The sequence below is a fragment of the Nelumbo nucifera genome, chromosome 7 (assembly GCF_055504915.1).
Source record: "Nelumbo nucifera cultivar China Antique chromosome 7, China Antique-T2T, whole genome shotgun sequence".
Lineage (NCBI taxonomy): Eukaryota > Viridiplantae > Streptophyta > Magnoliopsida > Proteales > Nelumbonaceae > Nelumbo > Nelumbo nucifera.
The window spans coordinates 8,269,824-8,291,131 of NC_142655.1; the positions used below are offsets into that span (position 1 = coordinate 8,269,824).

At 36.3% G+C, this 21,308-nt stretch overlaps 2 protein-coding genes across 5 annotated transcripts; one reads left to right on the forward strand and one right to left on the reverse strand.

Moving 5' to 3' along the window:
* The first annotated feature begins 6,926 nt into the window (after positions 1-6,926).
* Positions 6,927-7,865, forward strand: LOC104613470 (protein BPS1, chloroplastic-like). The gene has a single exon (XM_010281295.1). It carries the CDS (start codon positions 6,927-6,929, stop codon positions 7,863-7,865), a length of 939 nt encoding a protein of 312 aa, XP_010279597.1.
* Positions 7,866-8,593: 728 nt separating this feature from the next.
* On the reverse strand, positions 8,594-21,308 carry LOC104613415 (agamous-like MADS-box protein AGL15). 4 transcript variants are annotated; one of them, XM_010281216.3, is made up of 8 exons: positions 14,266-16,848; positions 12,640-12,715; positions 11,369-11,433; positions 11,164-11,263; positions 10,968-11,009; positions 10,316-10,357; positions 10,036-10,211; positions 8,594-9,061 (listed from the first exon to the last, which is right to left on the reverse strand). In XM_010281216.3, the coding sequence occupies exons 1-8, from the start codon at positions 14,307-14,309 to the stop codon at positions 8,977-8,979; spliced, it is 630 nt and encodes a 209-aa protein (XP_010279518.1). In that variant the 5' UTR covers positions 14,310-16,848; the 3' UTR covers positions 8,594-8,976. The 4 variants fall into 4 exon arrangements, 3 of the variants coding, with proteins under 3 accessions (XP_010279518.1, XP_088747670.1, XP_019056050.1); XM_088891544.1 differs by lacking the exon at positions 14,266-16,848 and adding an exon at positions 13,910-14,249; XM_019200505.2 differs by lacking the exon at positions 14,266-16,848 and adding an exon at positions 13,854-14,248.

Genomic DNA, 21,308 nt, shown 5'->3' on the forward strand with positions numbered 1-21,308 from the left:
CAGCTCATCTTGGGACACCCGGAAGTTGGAGCATGTTGTTCCAATAAGCACGATTGACAAGTTTAAATGCTTCCAGTGGCTGGTAGCTTAAGGCGTCGTGACTCGTGACCTGGTGGCCGGTAGCTACAGTGAAACGCCAAATGTTGATGTATGGTTCTACATTTGTATAAAGTACCCATTTGTGTATGGGCTCAAGCCCAACACCCATTGATTGAAAACCTGGCCTGATAGGCTGGCTGAGCCGCTGAGGTCTATATGCAAAAGGATAATAAAACAAGCCTATGTTAGAGAAGAGACCTCATCGTTTGTGTACCAATGATAATGATACCATGACGTATTTATTTGAAGTTGAAAGCTTATTCAGATTGAAGTTACAAGAAACTCCACCATCTACATAACCACTACAATTCATATAGTGAGAACCATTTTAAGTGCTTCAATATTTCAATTATCACATTAACAGGAATAATCTAAGTGGTTGCTTTTGGATAAGTTTCAGGATTTGTGCTTTTAAAGCCCCAATTTTCCTTGGTTGATCGGATCGAATGCAAAAGTTAAAAGTATAATTTTAGCTCAATCCATTTTCACCCCTTTGCATTCACACCGCAAACAAATTGGGCCTAAGGACAAATGTATTTAACGCAATAAATCATCTGCTTCTGTTTGGCTCTTCCTGGAGAATCAATTGAACCCATTTTGATTTACAAGATATATAGGTAATAAGAGGAAGGCCCATCAATTTGATCCAAATCCTCAAAATTCATGATATGTTCTCTATACGCTCACATCCTATTAAGGGAACTACTAGGAAATTAATTTATCTGAACACCAAAATTCGTGTTTTTCCGAGTTCCATTGAAATGCCAAAGTTGAGGGAAAGAAGAAAGAGAATAAATGATCACACAAATACAGGATTCTTTCTGTAAGATTGTCATTCATATTTGAGTTCGGTGATATTGGCATGAATAGAGGTGTCAATTGGACTGGATTTGGTTGGACCCAATTCAGTCCAAATTCAACACAAAATAAGTCCAATCTAATCCATTAAAATGTAAATGGACTGTATTGGATCCAATTCAAACTGAATGAAATATTAAAAAAAAAAACATATAAAAATTATAAAAATATATTAAAATGAAGATACTCTGAAATTTATAAAAAGCAAATGTGTTTTTATAAAAGTGCTTTTGTAAAAGTATTTTCGTGTAAAAATACTTTTATAAAAGTGCTTTCGTAAAAGTACTTTTATAAAAATGCTTTTATTAAAGTACTTTCGTAAAAATGTTTTTATAAAACTGTTTTTGTAAAAATGCTTTCATAAATAATCGCTACACGAATTAAAGTTCATGAGCTACAAAACAACATTTAATTTGTTTAATTGCGTATTCAAATTTTGTTACAAAAAATGAATTACCGTGTCTGGGTATTTTGACAAGAGAACATTTAGCTAAGCAGTGAGCAACCTGGTTTCCGGACCTAGGAATGAAAGTAGCTGAGGAACCTTCTAGGTGATTGAGAAGATTCCTGCAACAAGCAATTAGAATAAAAATACTTCAAGAAGGATGAGAGCATTCCTCCGATAAGAGCTTAACAACAATTTCAGTGTCAGACTGTCACCTTCAAAGATGGTGTGAGAAAAACCCGTGGAAATGGCGAACTCAATACTTTCCAGAAATGCTGTGGCTTCACATACAATTGAAAGTAATGCCTTGAATGGGATGGCTCTAGCAAAAATAAGAGAACGCTTGTGGTCCCTAACCACAAAACTAACACCTCATTTCTAAGAAGAACTGGCTCCATTAAATTAAGTTGAAAGGACTAATTAACTAGCAAGTATCAAATCTGTCATTAATTTATAATTTAAATAAAAATTTATACATATATACATATAAATATGAAGTTAACTTGGATTCTAGTTGGAGTGCAATTAGCTAAGCCCAACCACACCAAATACAAGTTTTTGTGTATAAATGTTTATAGACATATTTGCAAATATAATAAATATATTTGTTATATTTATATGACGATACCATTTTTTCTAATCATATATTAATATATATGCATGGGTAATGGGTTCGACTATCATACTGGAAAAATATGGTACCAGAAAAAATTATGGCCAATCAACCGGTATCATAAGAGAGGTGACTGATCAGATGGTGTCTGTCAAATTCATGAGGGTGCTTTGATTGGTCAAATCTGTTCTGATACCATATCTTTTTGGTATCATAAATTTTCCTATATATATATATATATATATATATAGGAAAATTTTTACATATTTTCAATCAATTTTACTCTTAAATTGAGTTATAAAGCCCAATAGAAAATGACTATGTTAAAAAAATAAACATAAAATTTTTCAAATGCCCAACACAAAGATCACTGACGATAAGGAGGTGTTCGACAACATGGTTGGTTATGCTTTGTTGAACATCACCTATTCACCTTAGTGGGTCTGCTAATCTTAGGAGGTGTTCGACAACATAGTTGGTTATGCTTTGTTGAACATCACCTATTCACCTTAGTGGGTCTGCTAATCTTGGTTTCAATCCAGATGTGCTCTGCAGGGACCAGGATCAATTGCTGGATCTCCAGTAGGAAAGAAACTAAGGGTCCATTTGGAATGGGAATAATCCATTTCAATTCCGATTCCAGCCCTCTATTCCTGCGAACCAAACAGGGCTAAAAAAAATAAGAAGGGAGAAGTGGATAAAGGAGAGGGGAATTCACGCATATCCATAACAGCCCAACAGGTAATGACCTAAAAGTTGACCTCAACTTGGATATTTCGAAATGACCAAATCAAAGGGCGGTGATGCAACCAAAAGGTTTTAAAAGATGAATAGACTAGTACGCAATGATCAACACATTGACGCAATCAATCTCCTTATCCCACTTGAACGGGGAACTCATCCTAATGACTATGACTCTATGAGGGAGGTATCTCATTGACTAGGACCTTTTGGTTTATTATCATCCCTCCATCTCTCTGTGTGAACGAGTATTTCATTATATATTCCATCTATAGGAAGACCAAAACTACATTAATAAGCTCTTGTATACGTACGGGAAATAAGCCCAATCTGGTTATCCGTTCGAACGGGTCGATCGTTGTGACAAAAAAATTAAAAAAAAAAATTGAAAAATTAAAAAAAAATTGGAAAACGGTCAAAACCGTTTGAATGGTTAATCGGCTGGTTCAACGGTTTGCTGACCCAAATCAATGGTTTTGAGAAAACAAGTGGTTTTGGAGGAAAACAGAACCGGTCAGGTGACCGGTTCTTGGTTTTTCTGATCCGATTTTGAAAACCATGGTCTATTTTCAAAAATTAGTCCTTTTTAAAAAGCCAAAATTATGAGTTTTATTTTTAATTGCTTATTCTAGTCTATCTTAGCCAATTATGTCATTTTTAAAATATCTATATTACTCCTGTTTGAAATAAGTGTTTTTGACTTAACACTTATAAGCACTTATGGTTTTCAAAACCAGAACGGATGGTTGGACGGGAAAAACCGGGAGCCGATCACCTGACAGATTCTGTTTTCCCCCAAAACCGTTGATTTGGGTCAGCAAACCACTGAACCGGCTGATGAACCATTCGAACGTTTTTGACCATTTTCCAATTTTTTTTTTATTTTTTTTTTCTGTCAAATCGGGCTGGCCGTTCAGATCAAACTTTCGGATCATTTGAATCAATAACTAGACCCCTGACCGGTTTAGTCACCGGTTCGTTTTTAAAAACCATGCTTATTAGGATAAGCAATTATCTAATAAAAACTCCCAAACTTGGTAACTTGGGCTTCGCCTGGCCATAGGACCCTAAAATGGATTTGGGCCTCACCTATATCAAATGATTCTGAATTTCTGATCCAATTCTCCTAAAACCTAGGGATTGGTTAAAAACCGTTTGGCCCATATGGTTGAATCGTTTACCCGTTTGACCCAATAATAATCCTGGGTTGCACATTAACTGCAATATGCAAATTTTCGAAGGGCATAATTAACTTCCGAAGAAGTCTTATACGGTTATTATTTGCCAAAAAAAAATATACTTAAATATAAAATAATGCATATATTTCATATATAATATAATTATATATTTATTTATTAATAAAATGTGTATTTATCTATATATATATATATATATATATATATATATATATATGTTTTCAGTTTCTTTCAAGGAGAATACATATTAATAAATAAATATGTATTTATACACATATATATCACGACTTACATATTTAATCATTCGGATTAAACAGACATATTACCACTATATATGTATGTATGTTTTCAGTTTCTTTCAAAGAGAATACCAAGACAACCTAATGTTGTCAATAATGAATCATTGACCCACAAGATATTCCATGCCAACCATAGATGGATGATATGCTTTAGTTTCTATAAAGCAATTAATTAGGGTTTCTTTTCTTTGGAATGTATAGAAAAAATTCGACTGTTTTTTCTCCCTCTCACACGGAAGCAATAAATTTAAACGTTACGTTCATTATTGCCTGAGCATGATTTACATTATATTTTTGTTTGTTTTGTTTTATTTTGCCCACTGTGTTTTATGTATTGTTACTGTCAGCACTACGTAAGCAAAATAAATAAAACAAAGCGGGTTAGACTATTTATATATTGCTGAAGAAATCATTGCTAGCTTCTCATTTCCGTTTCCGAGTTGACGAGAGTGCTCTCCTTCTTCGGAGCTCAGTCTTCTCACTGGTCAGCCAGGGCCCGTTTGAAAGTGGCTGAGCTGGCAATTCAATTAAACTGATTCTCTGCTTTGCGGCGTTTCGAATAAGCTATAATTCAAAAAAGGTTAAAAGTTGCAACGCTTCCGATGACTGAAAGCCGATTCAGGCTCCATGAAATTTTCACCAAACAGGCTGTCCGTATGAGTCCCATCTCGGAAAGCCTCGGAGCCAGAACTCAGAAGTCACTGCGCTTTAGCCCTTCAGCCCTCCCAAGAGGAGACGGGAGTGTCATTTCTGTGGCGAGTAGTAGGGACTGGGGACCTCCCTCCCTCTGTCCTTACTCCTTAGTCGTCTAATTGTAATTGAATCCTTCTGGTCCAACCGATGTTCTACGTAATGGCCTACCCAATGGTGGGCCCCTAAAATCCGAACGTGGGAAACGTGGCAAACCATAGACAGGTGATGTATGATATATATCTCGGATACAAGATCTAGCCAAAACTTAAAAGCTTCAGCTTTGACTGAGATCTAAATAACTATTAACTTGTCATCAAACGTCTTCGGTCTGTGCCGATCGTGGTGCCTTTTAATGAGTTTGGGCCCACGTGTCACATCTGAAGATATCGAGGGTTTGCTAGGAACTATTTCAAACCGAAAGTTTTGCGTTATTATAGTTGATCTTTTGCCGTCTGATCTTCAGACTATTTTGTAGCATTTCAAACTTTGAAGCTTGAAGAAAACTCCAGATTAGCATCACCTGTTCAAGCTGATTTTTTGCTTAGCTATCTGGTGGGACCCATTTAAAACTTCTCTTATCGCACCGTGACAAGTTGTGGGACCAGGGCTGTAGTACTAGTGTACTAAATGTCCCCCCTGTACGGTTGTATCCCCAACCCCAAGACCAAAATATTCCCTCTGATTCCGTACGCTGACGGGAATCTCAAAACCCGTACTCATGTGAGTGAGTTCCCAAATTCATGGTCAAGTTTCAACCCAAAACTTTTGCCACGTATCCAAACCGATTTACCGACCCTCTTTTCTAGTCTATTTTGCCACATGGTTAAACTAAAAAACTAGATTTGGTTTGCCACGTGGTGAAACTTATCTTCTTTGCCGTTTAATTTTGATGAAGAAAAAGGAGTTTGACAGCATACAAGCCCACGAGGGGAGTTAAGAAGGCAAATTTGGGATTGTCTTATGTTGTGGTCAGTCTGAAATCTGAATTGACCAGATAAGTCCCTCTCACCGTCTCACGTTGCAGTGCAGAACCAGGGTCAAATTGTGTAAGGAATAAGCCAAGTTGCTAATCAAACAAGCAACATTAGCCTCGCAACCGTATTAAAAACAATTTGATAATTGACCATCTTTACCCGAACCGCCAACCATTCCGAGGTCACCCTGCCCTCCGGGTTCTGGGTCGGAGGCCTCAAATTCTAAACAAGTAAAGCGGTTCAACTTGGTGCCTGCATTTAGTCGCAGTGCAATTCTATTTTCACTAATGCAAATGAAAATAACGTAATTTCTCGTTTAATTTTGTTTTGGATTTTACGTTTTTTCTGTTTCAGGTCTTCTTTTACTTTATTTATACACTGCAATCAAACAAAAAAATAGGTAAATTTTGAAACAAAAATAAATCAGAATTGCACCCATAGCATTTGCATTACCATAATTTTGCTCAATGCAAATAGATTAAAAGTGCAACCAAATGCAACATTAACTGCTTATCCACCCAAATAAGGCCAACCTGGAATTTTCTCAAGGAACCCAGAATATGGGCTGGGCCGCTCACCCGACCCATTTGATTAAACCTGGCGCGTCCAAGCAATTTGCTGGAACCTGAGATGGCAATAGCGTTGCTGGGAAACCACCCAAACGACAACGAGGACCCAAGCTTCCAGCACTCCTTCAGAAGTTGCGTGGGCAGCGATGCCCGAATGGGTCCAACACACAGTACAAGCAGACAGAAAAGAGGAACTGGGAAGCGTGTATTGAGTACAAGAGCAAGCAATTAGATAAGAGCAGTTGACCGCCCACCAGTCCTTCACCTGTTCTCTGGTCTTCCAATGGATGGGATGCACAAGCAGGTTTTCTTCTGTAAAAGCAACACGCTGACAAGCAACTACTCGCCCAAACTTATATAAAAGCCGCCATAGAAACCGATTAAAGCATAAAACTATCTCACTGAAAAGATTTATATTTTCTTCGAATTTGTGTTTGTCATGGTTCTCTTGATACAGAGGTTAAGCCGTTCTCTCATGCCTTCTTCCAAGCTGGAGAACCACCCCCACCACCATGCAAGGAAGGCCTTCTCGGCTCCTTTGCATGCTTTTGAAGCTGAGATATCGAAAGGATTGGTTCAGCTCTCCTTGAAGTCCAACCCCAGCTCAGAAATCCTGACCTTACCATGGATCCGACAGTGTTTACATCTTCTACCCACCATGAACAAAGCGTTTTCCAAGCTCGTAGTGGACATTGACTACCCAATGAATAGCTGGGAGCTTGCTTCCATGGAAGAGTACCTTCAAGATAGCTTAAAGTTGTTGGATCTCCTTAACTCTATTAGCTCTTCTCTTTCTCATCTCAGTCGAGCTCGTGTGGCGATGTCTTATGCCTTGAACCTTATGGAGAACTCACCTTCTGTTGCAATGAAACGTCTGGAAGCAATCCAGCCCTTCAGCTTTAACAAGAACTGCAGGTATGAAGAAGAGAAAGAAGATGAAGGGCAGGAGAAGTTTTGCTCTGGCAAAGAATGGGTCATCCATCAAGCTTTGGTGATGATGAAAACTGTTGCGTTTTCACTCTGTGGAGTTGTGACATCGAGCCTATGTGGAGACATTCAGTCATGGTTGGAGATAGGAAAAACAGTGGGTCAATTGGGAAATTCTTCGCTGATGAGTCCACATTTGAGCGTTTCTGAAGAGATGATAAAGAGTGGGTACGTACTGAAGGAGGTGAGAGATGTGAATGAGGGAGTAGTTCGATTTTTTGCTGCTGCAGGCAGTGGACAGAGCAAAGATGAAGAAAAGGATTTGCAGAGAAGGGTGGAGCTTCTAGGGAAGCTGTTGGAAGGTGTTGGGGAGGAAGTGGATCAGCTGTTCTCCGAGGTTTTGGTAGGGAGAAATGATTTGCTCAATTGCCTTGGACAAAGGAAACAATAGATACGGATCGAATTTCTTCCTTAATTCCTTTTACATAGTGATTATTTGGTTTTATCTTTTTTGCTCTTTTTGTATTCAGTTTTTCTTTTTCTTTTTTTTTTCTTTTTTTTTTTGTATTGAACAATTCACAATTCAAGTTATTGTACATGACAAATTGACAATGAATTCTAATTCTAATTTCACAATGAATTTCATCTCAAGTGGCTGATCCATAAGTATTTGAGTAATCTGTCTTAAGCTGAATGACACTAAGGCCCCGTTTGTTTTCCGGTATTTAGAGGGATAAGTTGATTAATAGGTAAGTTGACCATCTAAACCAAAACCAAACCGAAAAACCAAAACTTAATTCATCCATTCCGTTAATCAGAAACTTTTGGTTCGAATTATTGGTTTTGGTTTAGTTTTTCAGTTTTACATGAACACCCCTAAAAATAGAATTGCATAACAAAATGTTTGGCATGCATTTCAATACCAACTGGCATTAGCTCATGCATGATTTATGAAAAGAACCGTCTTTCTGAAAAATACTTCCTCCTTGTAGCAAAATGTAAGGCTGCAACATATTTAAAAAAACAAATGGTTGTGAAATTTCAATACTGAATTATCAAACCATTGTTTGTTGTATTCAAATAAATTCTACACTGGTCCCGGTTATACAGGGTCTTGGGAGGGGGTAAACTGGATATGGACCTAACTATTGGCCTTTTTTATTTTTCTGCACAAATGGATTGTTCTTAGAGTCAAACCTGTGTTAGCATGCTTATCAGACTGAGATACAACCACCAAGTTCATAGAAAAATGAAAAAGAAACATTGACTTTTGTTTTTTCATCGAGCTAAGCTACTTGAATGGCTTCCCTTTTCTAAGAATGACCTCAGTCGACCAAGCCGAAGGGAACTAAACTACTTAAATCAGTAAATATTTCATCATATCCACCACCCTACAAAAACCAACTCTTCTGTAAAAAAAAAAAAAAAAAAAAACACACACACACACACACACCAAGAGCTCCTCTGTGACGATGATATAGATTTGAAGTGATAATAAAATGTTTGGTCTGGGTAAAGTAAGGACAAAAAATTGTCGTATCAATGACACCTCAAGGAAAGTATCAAGAGGGAGGCAATTCAGTCCCCGAGTCATTGGAACAGGATGTATCATGTGCTTTCCTCTTCCGGCAACTATCTGAGGGTAACCTGAAAAACAGACAAAACATGAGTTTTTATGAAATAGCAGCAGAAACATGAAATAACCACTGATGCTGTAAGTCGTATTTCAAATGTTTTTTGATAAGTAAAACATATTTAAAATATTTCTATTTCAATTTTTAAAGGAAAACATAACAACCAAGCCAGAATAGGAACCTTATGCACACAGACACAATGGTTTTGAATGGGAGGCTTATTCAAAAGGAAACGAGATCTGCTGAAAGTTATATTTTCATCTATATTGTAACTATGATGGGTTTTAAACTTGAATGACATATGATGCCTTAAACAGTCCTACTTTCATGTTTCTAGCTGCACTTGTTCTAGTGGAAGAAATGCAGAGTATGAATTCCAGGCCCAAGGCTCTCGAATATTACCATCTATTAAAAGTTTAATTGGGTAATGTCCAACATTCCCTTTTAGGAACACCTAAGAAATTTGAATAAATATCCATTATCAGTTATTCCATCATATGCTACCCAGACACAGCAAGAGCATGGCTAGAAATGTGTCAGATGTGAAACTTACCATAAAATTGAAGTATTCAAGATGATATGGGACCTTCTATAGGTATCTAGGTATCATTAGATCCAACTAGTTAACAACAATGATAATCAACTGAAGTGTATTGAAGAGTTCCATTTTATCCATCTAAAACAATGGTCTCGATTTATTTCATGTTTCTTTGAAGGAATCATTTCATTTCAACCACTAAATGGAACAGATTACAATATTCAATCTATTATTTTTCTTATTCATACATCATGATTTGAAAATTCACAAACAAGTTTCTAAAGCATGATTAGTTCACAATTCTTACTGGCCCAAAATATGATGTTCCTCAATAGTTGCTGAAGGGTTTCAGAATGTTATACATAATGCATGATCATGTAAAGGAATATATACATACATATATGTAAGAGAGAGAAAGAGAGAGAGAGAGATAAAGGAATGAACAATACCCTAAGTGCAAGGAAGTGTCTGACTCTCCTTGCTTCTCAAATGTGCAATTACATCCCATGTTTGAACTTATGACATCCTGCTTTATTTGGAAATGTTTCTTTTCCATGGGTTGCAATCGGAGATAAGGTGGCATCAGGCATTCAGGTGATGGAAGCAAACCTCGGAGCTCCTCAACCTACAAATTTGGGTCAAAGATAAATAACAGCAGTTGTAGTACACCATTCAAGATAAACGTTATAAGCAAATTCACATCAGAACTAATAAGAACTTAGATATTGCCTGCTTGCGCAATGTCTCATTCTCCAGCAAAGCACGTTGTTCCTATGGAACACAAGACAATACATTTTATTTAAAAAGAATCTATTTATACAATATATACAAAAAAAAAATATGTATTACATTCCCAAACTATTATCAAATCAACCTATACAAGGAAATGCATACGGTAAAAGTGGTCAGTGGTATATATATGTTGCACCTTCTTAACTATAAAAAATGAATTGAAACTACCCCATGGAGGAGTTGAACAACATAAATCATTGAAGCAAACTCACATACTTGGAACAAAAATTAAACTAAAATGAGAAATAAGAGATCAAATTTCATAACTACCTAGAACCATTTTGTAGTTTTCTATCTATTCCTTAAGAAGCTCTTATATATGCTTTGTAAAGGTTTAAGCAAATGAAGATATTGTACTAAAACAACAGCCTAAAAATTCATTAGAGATATCCATTCAACCGTACTTCATCCCCCATAATCAACATCAACTTAAGTGGAGAGGGATAGAGAGTGTGTATTTTTTTTTCAAGAGTGATTCTACTTTTCCATTTTACTACAAATGAATACTTGAAAGGGGCAGTATTTGCTCAAGAGAACCATAAGATCAAATTGATGAAATGCCAAATAAAGAAAAAACAACCTAGTGTACCTGTAATCTTGATTTCTCAAGCTGTTCCAACAGTAATTGCTCCTGAAAAGTAGGACTTCTGATTGAGGCTTATGAAACCATATTTTACATATTGAAATGAAAGAATTCTTAACTAATTCTGCACATTGCACGAAAGATTTTGAAACAAACAGTAGAACAATTTAAAGAAAAAAGGATCTCAAAATTCTTTCACTACCTTCCTATCTTTCACAGATAATATCCCCTCGCTTAACTGATGTTCTAGGTTTTGCAACTCTTTTAAGCTCAAGCCCATCAACTCTTTACCCATCATCCGCCTGCAAAAGAAGAGTACAAAAAATGATAATATTAACAAGGTGCTTATACATTCCAAAATCCAGTGACGTAATACTGCTAGTTATGCAGGACTTTAGATGATTTACCGGTTTGCCATTCTCAGCCTTGCAATTTCATCTTTCAGAATGTTAACTTCCTTTGATTGTTGCTTCTGTTAGAAAGAGAAAGAACTGTAAGAAGGGAGCAACCATACATAAAACAACATTTTCAGAAACTTCAGGTGTTTAACAATACCATGTGCTTCCCTGAGTTTTCTGAAACATACCTTACTTCCCTTGTCCAGGACAGTTAATGGCTGAACAGAACTTTAATACTATATTACCATTTTGCCATTACAATGCAATATGAGAAAGCAATTTTATTCATATTAGAAAAAAACCCAAAAAAGTCTTAAACTTGGGACAGAAAGGTCTTAACATATGCAATACATGAAAGAGTTATTTCTATGATAGATAGTTAACCAAGAAAAATCAAATTATGCGACTAGACAGGGTGAGATATTAATCTGATTCTTTTTTTTTTTCTTTTTTTTTCCTTTTTTTTTTTCTAGTCAGTTCCAAAAGACATCAAATATGTCTAAATGTCAATCTCTATATGCTATGTGTAGAATTAAATTTTAGGGTAGATGAGGGAAAAAATATTTCTCTCTTCAGGAAATGTTTTAAGAGATTCCAAGAGAATAACATGGTTTATGGCAATTAGTTATCAGCAGCAGGTATGACTCGGTTGGGATTCTAGATCAACCAATAGAGTTTCTTTTGTTTGCCCTTGGAAAGCCATCAGCTCCAATCAGTTCTATCATTCCTACCTTCTTGTTTGTCAAATACCAAGTGATATACAGAAATATAGAAGTTGAACACAGGGAGGTCATGGGTTCATGGTAGGGTGAGTTCTTTTGAGGAAATTCCATGGTCTTTGTTTGTGAGTGTGGGTCTAGACCCAGCTGGCATTTCTTTGAAACTTGAATCTGCATTTCCATAGGTTTTAAAGGAATTCTGAAAGCAATAAGTGATATGGGACTAGCTAGGGAAATTAGGTAAATTTGAGGATATTGCTCAGATTAAGTGAAAGGAAAAGTGTAATGGAACTAAGACATACTAGTCTTTGTGTGTTAGATGAGATAGTTTTAAGTGACTAAATTGGTTATGCATTGTCATTGCTAATAGAAACCAACTCAATGAAAGAATAGTCTAGGGATGAAAGGGAAAAAAAGAAAAAAATGAAAGTAAGTTATGGGGAAATCATTAAAAACCCCAAAATAAACATAATAACAATTTTTCCCATTGTGCAATGGCATATAGTACAGAGAAGAAAATTTAATAGTTTCAGATGTTTCAAGGATGGAATAAATCAGTACCTTTGCCCCGTACTCAACTAATGCAGTCTCGGAACAATCCAGGCACTTGTTGTATCTAGAAAGTGTCCGCTTCATGCTTTACAAACAAAAACAAAAGGAGAGTTGCATCACATTAAATTTCCCAAATAAACATATAGAAGTTCAATTGTAATGAACATAGTTAACTTTGAGATACCATGTATAGATGAAATTGCCCAAATTATAGCATTTCATCCTCTTTGGTATGAGAAAAATAGGAAAATAACAAATCAAATTCATTTAAAAACCATATTGCACGACATATTTTAACCAATATTACTAACATTATTAGAAATTACTTGCATGATAAAATTCAAAACAGGGATTGGGGTGGATGAGTAACAAACTAGAAATAGGTTACTTAGAAGCAAAAAGGAGAGAAAACCAAAAAAGAAACAAAGAAACAGAGGTTCATGGGAATCTCAAAAGTTCGCTGGGCACTAGCACACATATCGGAAAATGCAGCAAATTTAGGACATAGGCTTTACTGCATAAGTTAATATTGGCAGTGAATTCTCATGCTTGTGTTAATAAAAGATATAGACATGCAGGTTCAATGATCAAACTAGATACTCTAAATTCAAATATCAGATTTCTGTTTCTGAATGATGCTTCCCTAATAATTCTCTGCAAATCATTTCAATCCAACTAGTACAATCCAGGGAATTCCGAAGGGGCAAAGAGAGTTCTCTGAAGGTACCGTAAAAGGAGGCTATGCCTCAAATTATTTTAATCCACCCGTGAAAGAGAACCTTTCTTCCCCCCAAAAAAAAAGTCCTGCTCCAAACTCTAAAAAACCAGGTCCCCCCCCCCAAAAAAAAAAAAAAAAAAAAGCTTTTATGAAAGATTTTATATGCAAGGGACCTTGAAACATGAATAATCACCAAATTAAGTGACTTCATCTTACGAATATGGAGCGCAATGAAACCTTAAAAATCTTAAAATTGCATCTATCATCACAGAGAAACGAACTATGAATGAAATGCCAGGTAGGAGAATGGAAAGAAAAAGAAAAACAGAAAGGCAAAGAAGATATATATACATCAAGACCAACAAAATTGCATCTATCATCACTATACCTATTCAATTCATATTGGAATAAAAAAAAAAAAAAGAACAAATTAAGGCCAACAAAATCGAAAAGAAAATCCATCAACCCAGTAGAAAATGAACAAACAAAAATAACAAAAAAGTACCATGAACTAGCAAATTCAAAGAGCTTGCCACAGCTGGAAAAGATTATGAGCGCAACCTCGGCATCGCACAAAATTGACAACTCCTGAGCCTTCTTAAGCAACCCAGCACGACGCTTAGAGAAGGTGACTTGCCTGCTAGTGGCATTCTCGATCCTCTTTATCTCAATCTTCCCTCTACCCATTTCTCCCCACAACTCGATTCTCTCCTCCTCTCATCCAAATAACGGAACCACCAACCCAAAACTCAGAGCAAAAGAGAAACAAAAGCTAAAACTACAAACAGCAATCTCTCCATAGCGTATCTGTATATAGTCATGTCTCTCATCTGCCTCAACTTCTCTGATGACAAAGAAGGAAAAGAGGTGGCTAAATATAGTGAGCAGAAGATATAAGGGTGAGAGAAAGCGTTTACCCAGAATGGCAAAAAGACTGGAAACGGTAACCCTGCATGGCCATTGCCTCGAAAGCTGTGTGTGTGCGTACTTTGCCACATTTAGATCATTTACTATCTTCATTCCTAAATAAACCGATGGGAATCTCTGCTATTTTTAATAACATCTGAGAGACAGAGAGAGAGAGAGAGAGAGAGAGCTGTGCTTGACGGTTGTTTGCTGTTTTCGGAGGGAAAGAGGACCCTTTCGACGCACCGGGTTTTGCCCATTTATTGATAAATTTTCCATTTTAATATCAATTAATTATAAATAGGTAATTTTGCTTTTTTGCTCAAATTTTCTAAATAAAACAACCACCAAATTATTACTTCAACACTTGACCGAGATAGAAACTTTGCAATTTTCAGAGTGTGTACATCTCTTTGGCTAGCCTATCAGTTATCAGTGTTTACTGCCTTCTGTCATCTGTTGGTTTTTTCAGCAAATGAATTTTAGCATTTATTAAATATTTAATACTTTAACATTTTTATGGATTTTTTTAGTATGTGACATTTTATGGTTTAAAGGTGGAAAATTTAGGTGTATTCTTATGTTGCTACGTGATTAAATAAGATCTACAGGCACAATCAGGTGGGTCCCACATTATCTAATGGGGGAAGAGGGTACTACGGAATTACAAGACCAATTCACAATTCACAAATAGATGGGTGAAAATTACATAATCTTTTTTTTTTAACTTCTCGTAATCTTTTAGATGATTTATTTGATGGGATTGGTTCATCGGTACTGGTCAGTGGTCACAAGACTATTACCTGTGGTCTGGGTCCTCATAACTTGCCAGGTGGCACATTTTCAAGACATTAGAATCTATCATTGAAGGAAGAGATGCTCTATACCAAAAGTTGACATGATTTGATATCATCTGATTCGTACACTATTTTCGCAGTTTAAAAGTAATTTGAATAGAACTTTTCATCAATCACCTTTGTCCAAGTCCAAAAACAGGAGAGATATTTGATAAAGAATTCGAGCTGATTTTTTTTACCCAATTGATCTCCAATGTGGCAACTATTGAATGGTGGACTCAAATTATATCAGTCTATGACAGATGGCAAGTCATGGACCTCAAAATGAATTGGTCTTTAAATGGGCCATGGGTCCAGTGTGCGCAAACCCAAAGGTTTTTGGTGATTAGACATCTCCGCTTTTTAGCAACACACCATGGATATAAATCATTGGCTTGAACTTTTTAATTGTCTGAATCTTCTGGCCTATGTTTTAATTATACCATTAAATCGTGTTTTATATAAGAGAAGAATATGAAATAAACATTTTTTTAATCTTTATATGTAAGTGAATGCATGCAATAGGGGATTAGACTCAACCCATATTTGATAAGACCGTGAGGATGGAATAGTAGAACACACTCTAATACCATCTGAAGGAACACTAAGACCATTTACACAAATTTAATTAATTCAACCTAAAAGCATAAGCTGTTAGGTGAACTCCTGATTTTTTTTTTTTTTTTGGTTTTGATAGATTGAAAAATACAGGACTAAATAAGTTAGAGAATGACCGATCATTCCAGTGTCAGAATTTGTAGGTTCAAACTACTTGGGTTGATTTTCATGGTGAAGCATAAGTCAGCCATGCCCATTTGGTTTGATAGAAAATAAGAGAGAACATAGAAAGTTGAGGGTGATTTCTTAGAAAATGGTGCATGGGAAGAAATATGAGACAATGATTGTAGTACATTGTTTAAGATTCAGGGTTATGATGGAAAAAGTACTTTTTGTTTATTGATTGTTGATTGTTTTTATGAAAATTTTGGGTTCTTTTGTCATATTTTGATCATTTGATGGTATGATGGCAAAAGGAAATAAAAGTGTTTTTTTCAAATACTTCATAGAAAATAGCACATAAGTGATTTGGATAAACTATTCAAAGAGGCTGAAGTGGTATGGATAGCCTAGAGGCTGTTAGTCAGATGATTGACAAACAGCCAGTTTGGGCTCTCGGGAATTTTTACCATACATATATATAGCTTAGAGGCTGTTCATTTGAGGCCCACCTCAAAAAGCCAGAAGCTGCTCTGTTTCAACCCTTGCAAATGGGCACTTAGTGAAAGGACTATCAACGACATTTTCTTGATTGGAGAACATTAAAGTCAATTCAATTGTTTTAGTGTCAGATGACATTCAGAATGAGACATTTTTTTTTTTTTATAAATCTGCAGTTGTGGGAAAGTCCTTAAGATTTTCCATGAAACTAATAGGAAGCCCTGGAGGGGTGAAATAGAAAAATTGCATTTGGAGATACAATAATAAATTAGATTACTTTTTTGTTAAATAAAATAATTATAATTATATTATTATAAATAATTAATAACTATAGTGGGCCTCAATTTGGTTTAGGGTTATTAATGGGTCTGGTCTAGGTAGAGCCAATCTTAAAGCAATTATTCAACTGGGATAAAATCATAGACATGATTATATTCAAATAATAACTTAAAATAATACTAAATTATTTTTATCTTAATAGGTTAAATATTTTTAACTAATGTTATCTTATTTATTACCTATCAAATTTACTATTTCAAACATAAAACATAATAAAGTTAAAAATTTATATATTTCCATAAAATAATCGACTTTGGATCTAAATCAATTTTGGACGGGCAAGTACAAAAACCAACCTAATTATTAATCGAGACAAAATCATGGAACTATAACCGTTATAACTATTTTCAATCAATTAAATTGAATAAAATAAATAAATGAATAAATAATAGTTTGTTGATATGAGACCAGTATAAGCTATCTCAAACTAGACCTGACCCATTGACAAACCTAAATATTGGGCTCAAGGGGAGAGAATAATTTGTTAGTAAATTATTCCTAAATAAATAAATAACTTAACAAAATAAATAAATAAATGTTTATTAAAATCTGTCTATCAATGTCAAATCTCCTTTGTTTTACTGATTTATAAATAATTTATTTATTTTTATTAAATAAATAAATGCTTAAATAATAATAATAATAATAATAATAAATGAATAAATAAATAAAAATTGAAATAAAGAATAAGAGGAGAGAGAGAGAATTAGGCGAGAGAGAAGAAGGATGTCATTTTATTTTGAATAATCATATATGACACTCCATATAATTTACAAATACTATAGAATCAATTACATAGGAGGGTTTGTCTTATATGTTACAGTGTTATAATTGAAAGGTTTGTCTTCCAAGGGATGCCATTGGCTTAGAATCAAAAAATTCACAAGAATTGTTTGTTTGATGGTGTATGCCAAAAGCAGCATTAAAATTTAAATCATCAAAATCAGTAAGGTTTTAAGAAGTTGAGTTGAGCGTCTGACTTTGAAATGACCATTGATAAGGGGGGAAAGGTGCTTAGTGCATCTAAAAGATAAGAGAAAGCTCACTATTAATGAAGTAGTGAGCTAAACATGAGGTGAGGATCTCTGGTTTAACGTACATGCAAGGAAAGGAATTAAGGGAGAAGGAACTTGCCTGGGGTTGAGATAGATGGGAGCAGATTCATCAATTCCAGCACCCGGTGGATTCCTTTTTGGGTGATGATCAATATTGAATGATCTGAATATGTGGGATATGAGCGATCTTATGCCAATCCTCACCTCGGTCCTTGCTGCATCGTCTTTCCAATTGGGGACATTTGCGGATTTGTAATGTTTGAAGTGAATGGAGGCGTTGTAATGCTGCCGGAAGATTCCTCAGATTTGGATTATATGAAAGCTTGAGCTGCCGAAGCGATGGCAAATTATGGATCCACTCTGGCAAACACTCTAGTTTGGAGCAATTAGAAATTTGCAGAGTGTCAAGCTTGGTGAGGTGCTGGATGCTTTCTGGCAAACAAACAATCTCATATGCAGATTCGATGCACAAGGTGTGTAAGGCTGTGAGATGTTGTAGTGAACTCCCAAACGACGTCAAGCAATCAGAAACAGTAGTACTCAATTTGTGGAGAGATGTTAATATCATGTCATTGCTACGATGGAGAGTAAGGGATTTCAAAGATGAGGTGGAAAGCCGTGGCATGCTTGTCAATCTGGGGCAGGAGTGGATACTCAGTCTCTCAAGGCGAGGGAATTGTACAACAACAACAAAATCCTCTAGCAATAGTAATGGTGTTGTTCCCTCCTCCTCCTCTTCTTTTCCCGACAACCATCCTTCCATACGGGGCATATTCCATATCTCAAGGACCGTCAATGAAGGAAATATCACTACTTCATCAGGTACACCTCCGGCAATGCCAATGCCCTTATGATTAGTATTAATACTGCCATCCATCATGTATCTAATGGAATCCATATGATATAATCCAAGTGTCTTCAGGCAGGGCAAATGCCCCAGGGCAGTGACATATTCCAATTTCCTGCATTTCCATAGTTGTATTTCAACAAGGTTGGGCATGGATAAATTCCCTTTCGTCATCCAACCTGGAGTTTGTCTCCCTGGGTATCCGTACACCTTTAATCTTCTCAAATTTGGGTGTGGCTGCATACATATACATTCAAATACTTCCTCCCCCAAATTACCACCACCCCTACTACTTCTGCTGTCCCTGTCATCATTCTTCAACGACCAAAATAACCACAACGAGCATAGATTTGGCTTGCTCTTCAAATTGGCTCCCTCAGCTTCACCTGCATTCCTTACATTCTCCAGGTTTTTAATTATAATCTCGCCTCTGAGATTATTTAGGCCCTGTAACTCTGTTAGGCTACGCCCACTCTCCTCGCCCACAATAAATCTTGATAATGCCTGTAATCCAGTTAATCGCCCTATCCTTCTAGGGATTTGAACCTCCTTCGAGAATTTATTGAATTCAAGATGTCTGAGGTTTATCAGCTTGGTCAAGCCTTTTGGCAGCTTTACTACTTGGTTAATATTTGAGATCTTCAATGTTTGTAGATTCAGGAGGGAAGCAAGGGATGATGGAAGTTTAGTAATTCTTGTTTCAGAGATGTCAAGATACCGTAGGTGTTCAAGCTTATCAATGGAAGTAGGCAGCTTTTCTATTTCCATACCTCCTAAACTAAGTACTCTTAATCTCTTAAAATAACTCAAGGTGGAGGACAAATTTTGCAAAACATATCCATGACGATTATTCAACACTAGCAATGTTCTTGCAGCCTTCAACTCTTCATTATGGAAGAAAGGATTACAATTAATTCGTTGCACTCCTTGCAGCCATGACTTACCATAATCTAGTGATAAATGCCGCACCCTTCTTTTCCCTTTCCCTGTGGAGGAGGGGCCATTATCAGTTATGCTAATCATGCGCCATTCAGTCCTTCCAACAAATCGAGCAAGATCATGCACAAGGTCATGCATCTTGCACCATTCAAAGTTTCCATACTCGTCTTCCCAAGCATATTGAAAGAACGACCTCTGCACCAACTCACTGAAATACTCATTACCAATATCCTCTACCTCCTTACCTGTTATTGATGACTGAATAAAGCCTTCTGCTATCCATAATTGAATCAGAGTCTGCTTGTTAATCCGATAATCTTGAGGGAATAATGCACAATACGCAAAACATTGCTTCAGATGTGGTGCAAGATGATCATAACTCAACTTTAAGGCAGGTAAAATTCCAGTTGCATCTTCAAGTAAATCCCCATGGTCTCTTACGTATAACCATTCCCGTTCTTCTCTCTTGGACCTCATTAATCCTCCCAAAGCTTTTGCTGCTAATGGTAACCCACGACACTTCCTCACAATCTCCTTTCCAATGGCCACCAAGTTACATGGAACCTCTTCAACTCCAAATGCTCTTCTTCTAAACAATTCCCAGCAATCATCATTTGATAAAAAACTCAAATGGTATGGATCCACTGTACCCATAATGCGTGCCACTTTGGTACTAGGACTAGTTACTATAATTGTGCTCCCTCTTGCTCCACTCATCAACACTTTCTTCAACTCCTCCCACTTTTCAGAATCCTCATTGTTGACATCATCTAGAATGAGTAAATACCGCCTCCCATTTAATTCCTCTTGTAGGCGACGCTGCAGAAGGTCCTTATTCGGGACATCACATTTGCGTTTTGTCGCAGATTCAATAATTTGTTTTGTAAGCTTTTCCACGTTAAAATCATCAGACACATAAATCCACATTCTGAGCTCAAAAAGACTCTTCACCCTTCCATCATTGTAAACCAATTGAGCAAGAGTTGTCTTGCCTAGGCCTTCAATCCCAACAATGGGAATGACTGAAATTCCATTTTCATTAAACTTGTCCACCAACAATTCCACAACCTTTTCCTTATCATCATCTCTTCCATACACTTCCGATTCAAGTACAATAGAAGTGGTCTCTCTCTGTCTTTCTTCACTCTCATAATTCTTGCTAATGATACCCTCCGTCAGATGAAATTTGGACTTTTCAGCGGCAATCCCAACGAATCTCTCCATAACATTTTTAATCTCGTGGCCTATGTGATGGCGGAAAATTATTTGTTTTGAAGATGAAAGGAATTTGCGTACCTTGTTTAATACTCTTCTCTCTTCTCTACGACGCAGAACTTTTGTTGAAAACTCGTCTAATACATCATCTGCATCATCAAGAGCGTCTTTAAGCTTCCAAAGAAAATCTCCTATTGCCTTACTATTCAATTGCTTCTCCTCTACATCTTCGAGAACAGCTTCAATCGTCGACACAGTGCTTTCCAACTTTTCCAGTTCCTTCTTCACACTCGTGGTTAATCCATACTCCTGGACAACTAGCGATTTCAAACTTCCAAAAAGTTTTTCCACGAATGCACACAAAACTGCAGCTTCCATTGTTCGGGGATTGCAGGGTATCAGAAATGGATGAAGCTGCAGGTGGTTGAAAGAACAATGTAATGTGCAGGGGGATTAAGCAAAATATGAGGTATATATGGAGTAATGGTTTGATCGCTATAGACGACGACCTTATTACCAACTCCGTTACTAGTCGTGCTGTCTTCACACGGTATTAATGAATTGTCAAATACAATAGAGATAGAGACAGTATTAATCATTTTTTA

Coding starts and splice junctions, on each gene's coding strand:
- LOC104613415 (XM_019200505.2), bottom strand. CDS start 14,035: ATGGGTAGAGGGAAGATTGAGATAAAGAGGATCGAGAATGCCACTAGC. Junction 11,264..11,368: donor AGGCTGAGAATGGCAAACCG/GTAAATCATCTA, acceptor CTTCTTTTGCAG/GCGGATGATGGGTAAAGAGT. Junction 10,358..10,967: donor TTGAGAAATCAAGATTACAG/GTACACTAGGTT, acceptor TGTGTTCCATAG/GAACAACGTGCTTTGCTGGA.
- LOC104613470 (XM_010281295.1), top strand. CDS start 6,927: ATGGTTCTCTTGATACAGAGGTTAAGCCGTTCTCTCATGCCTTCTTCC.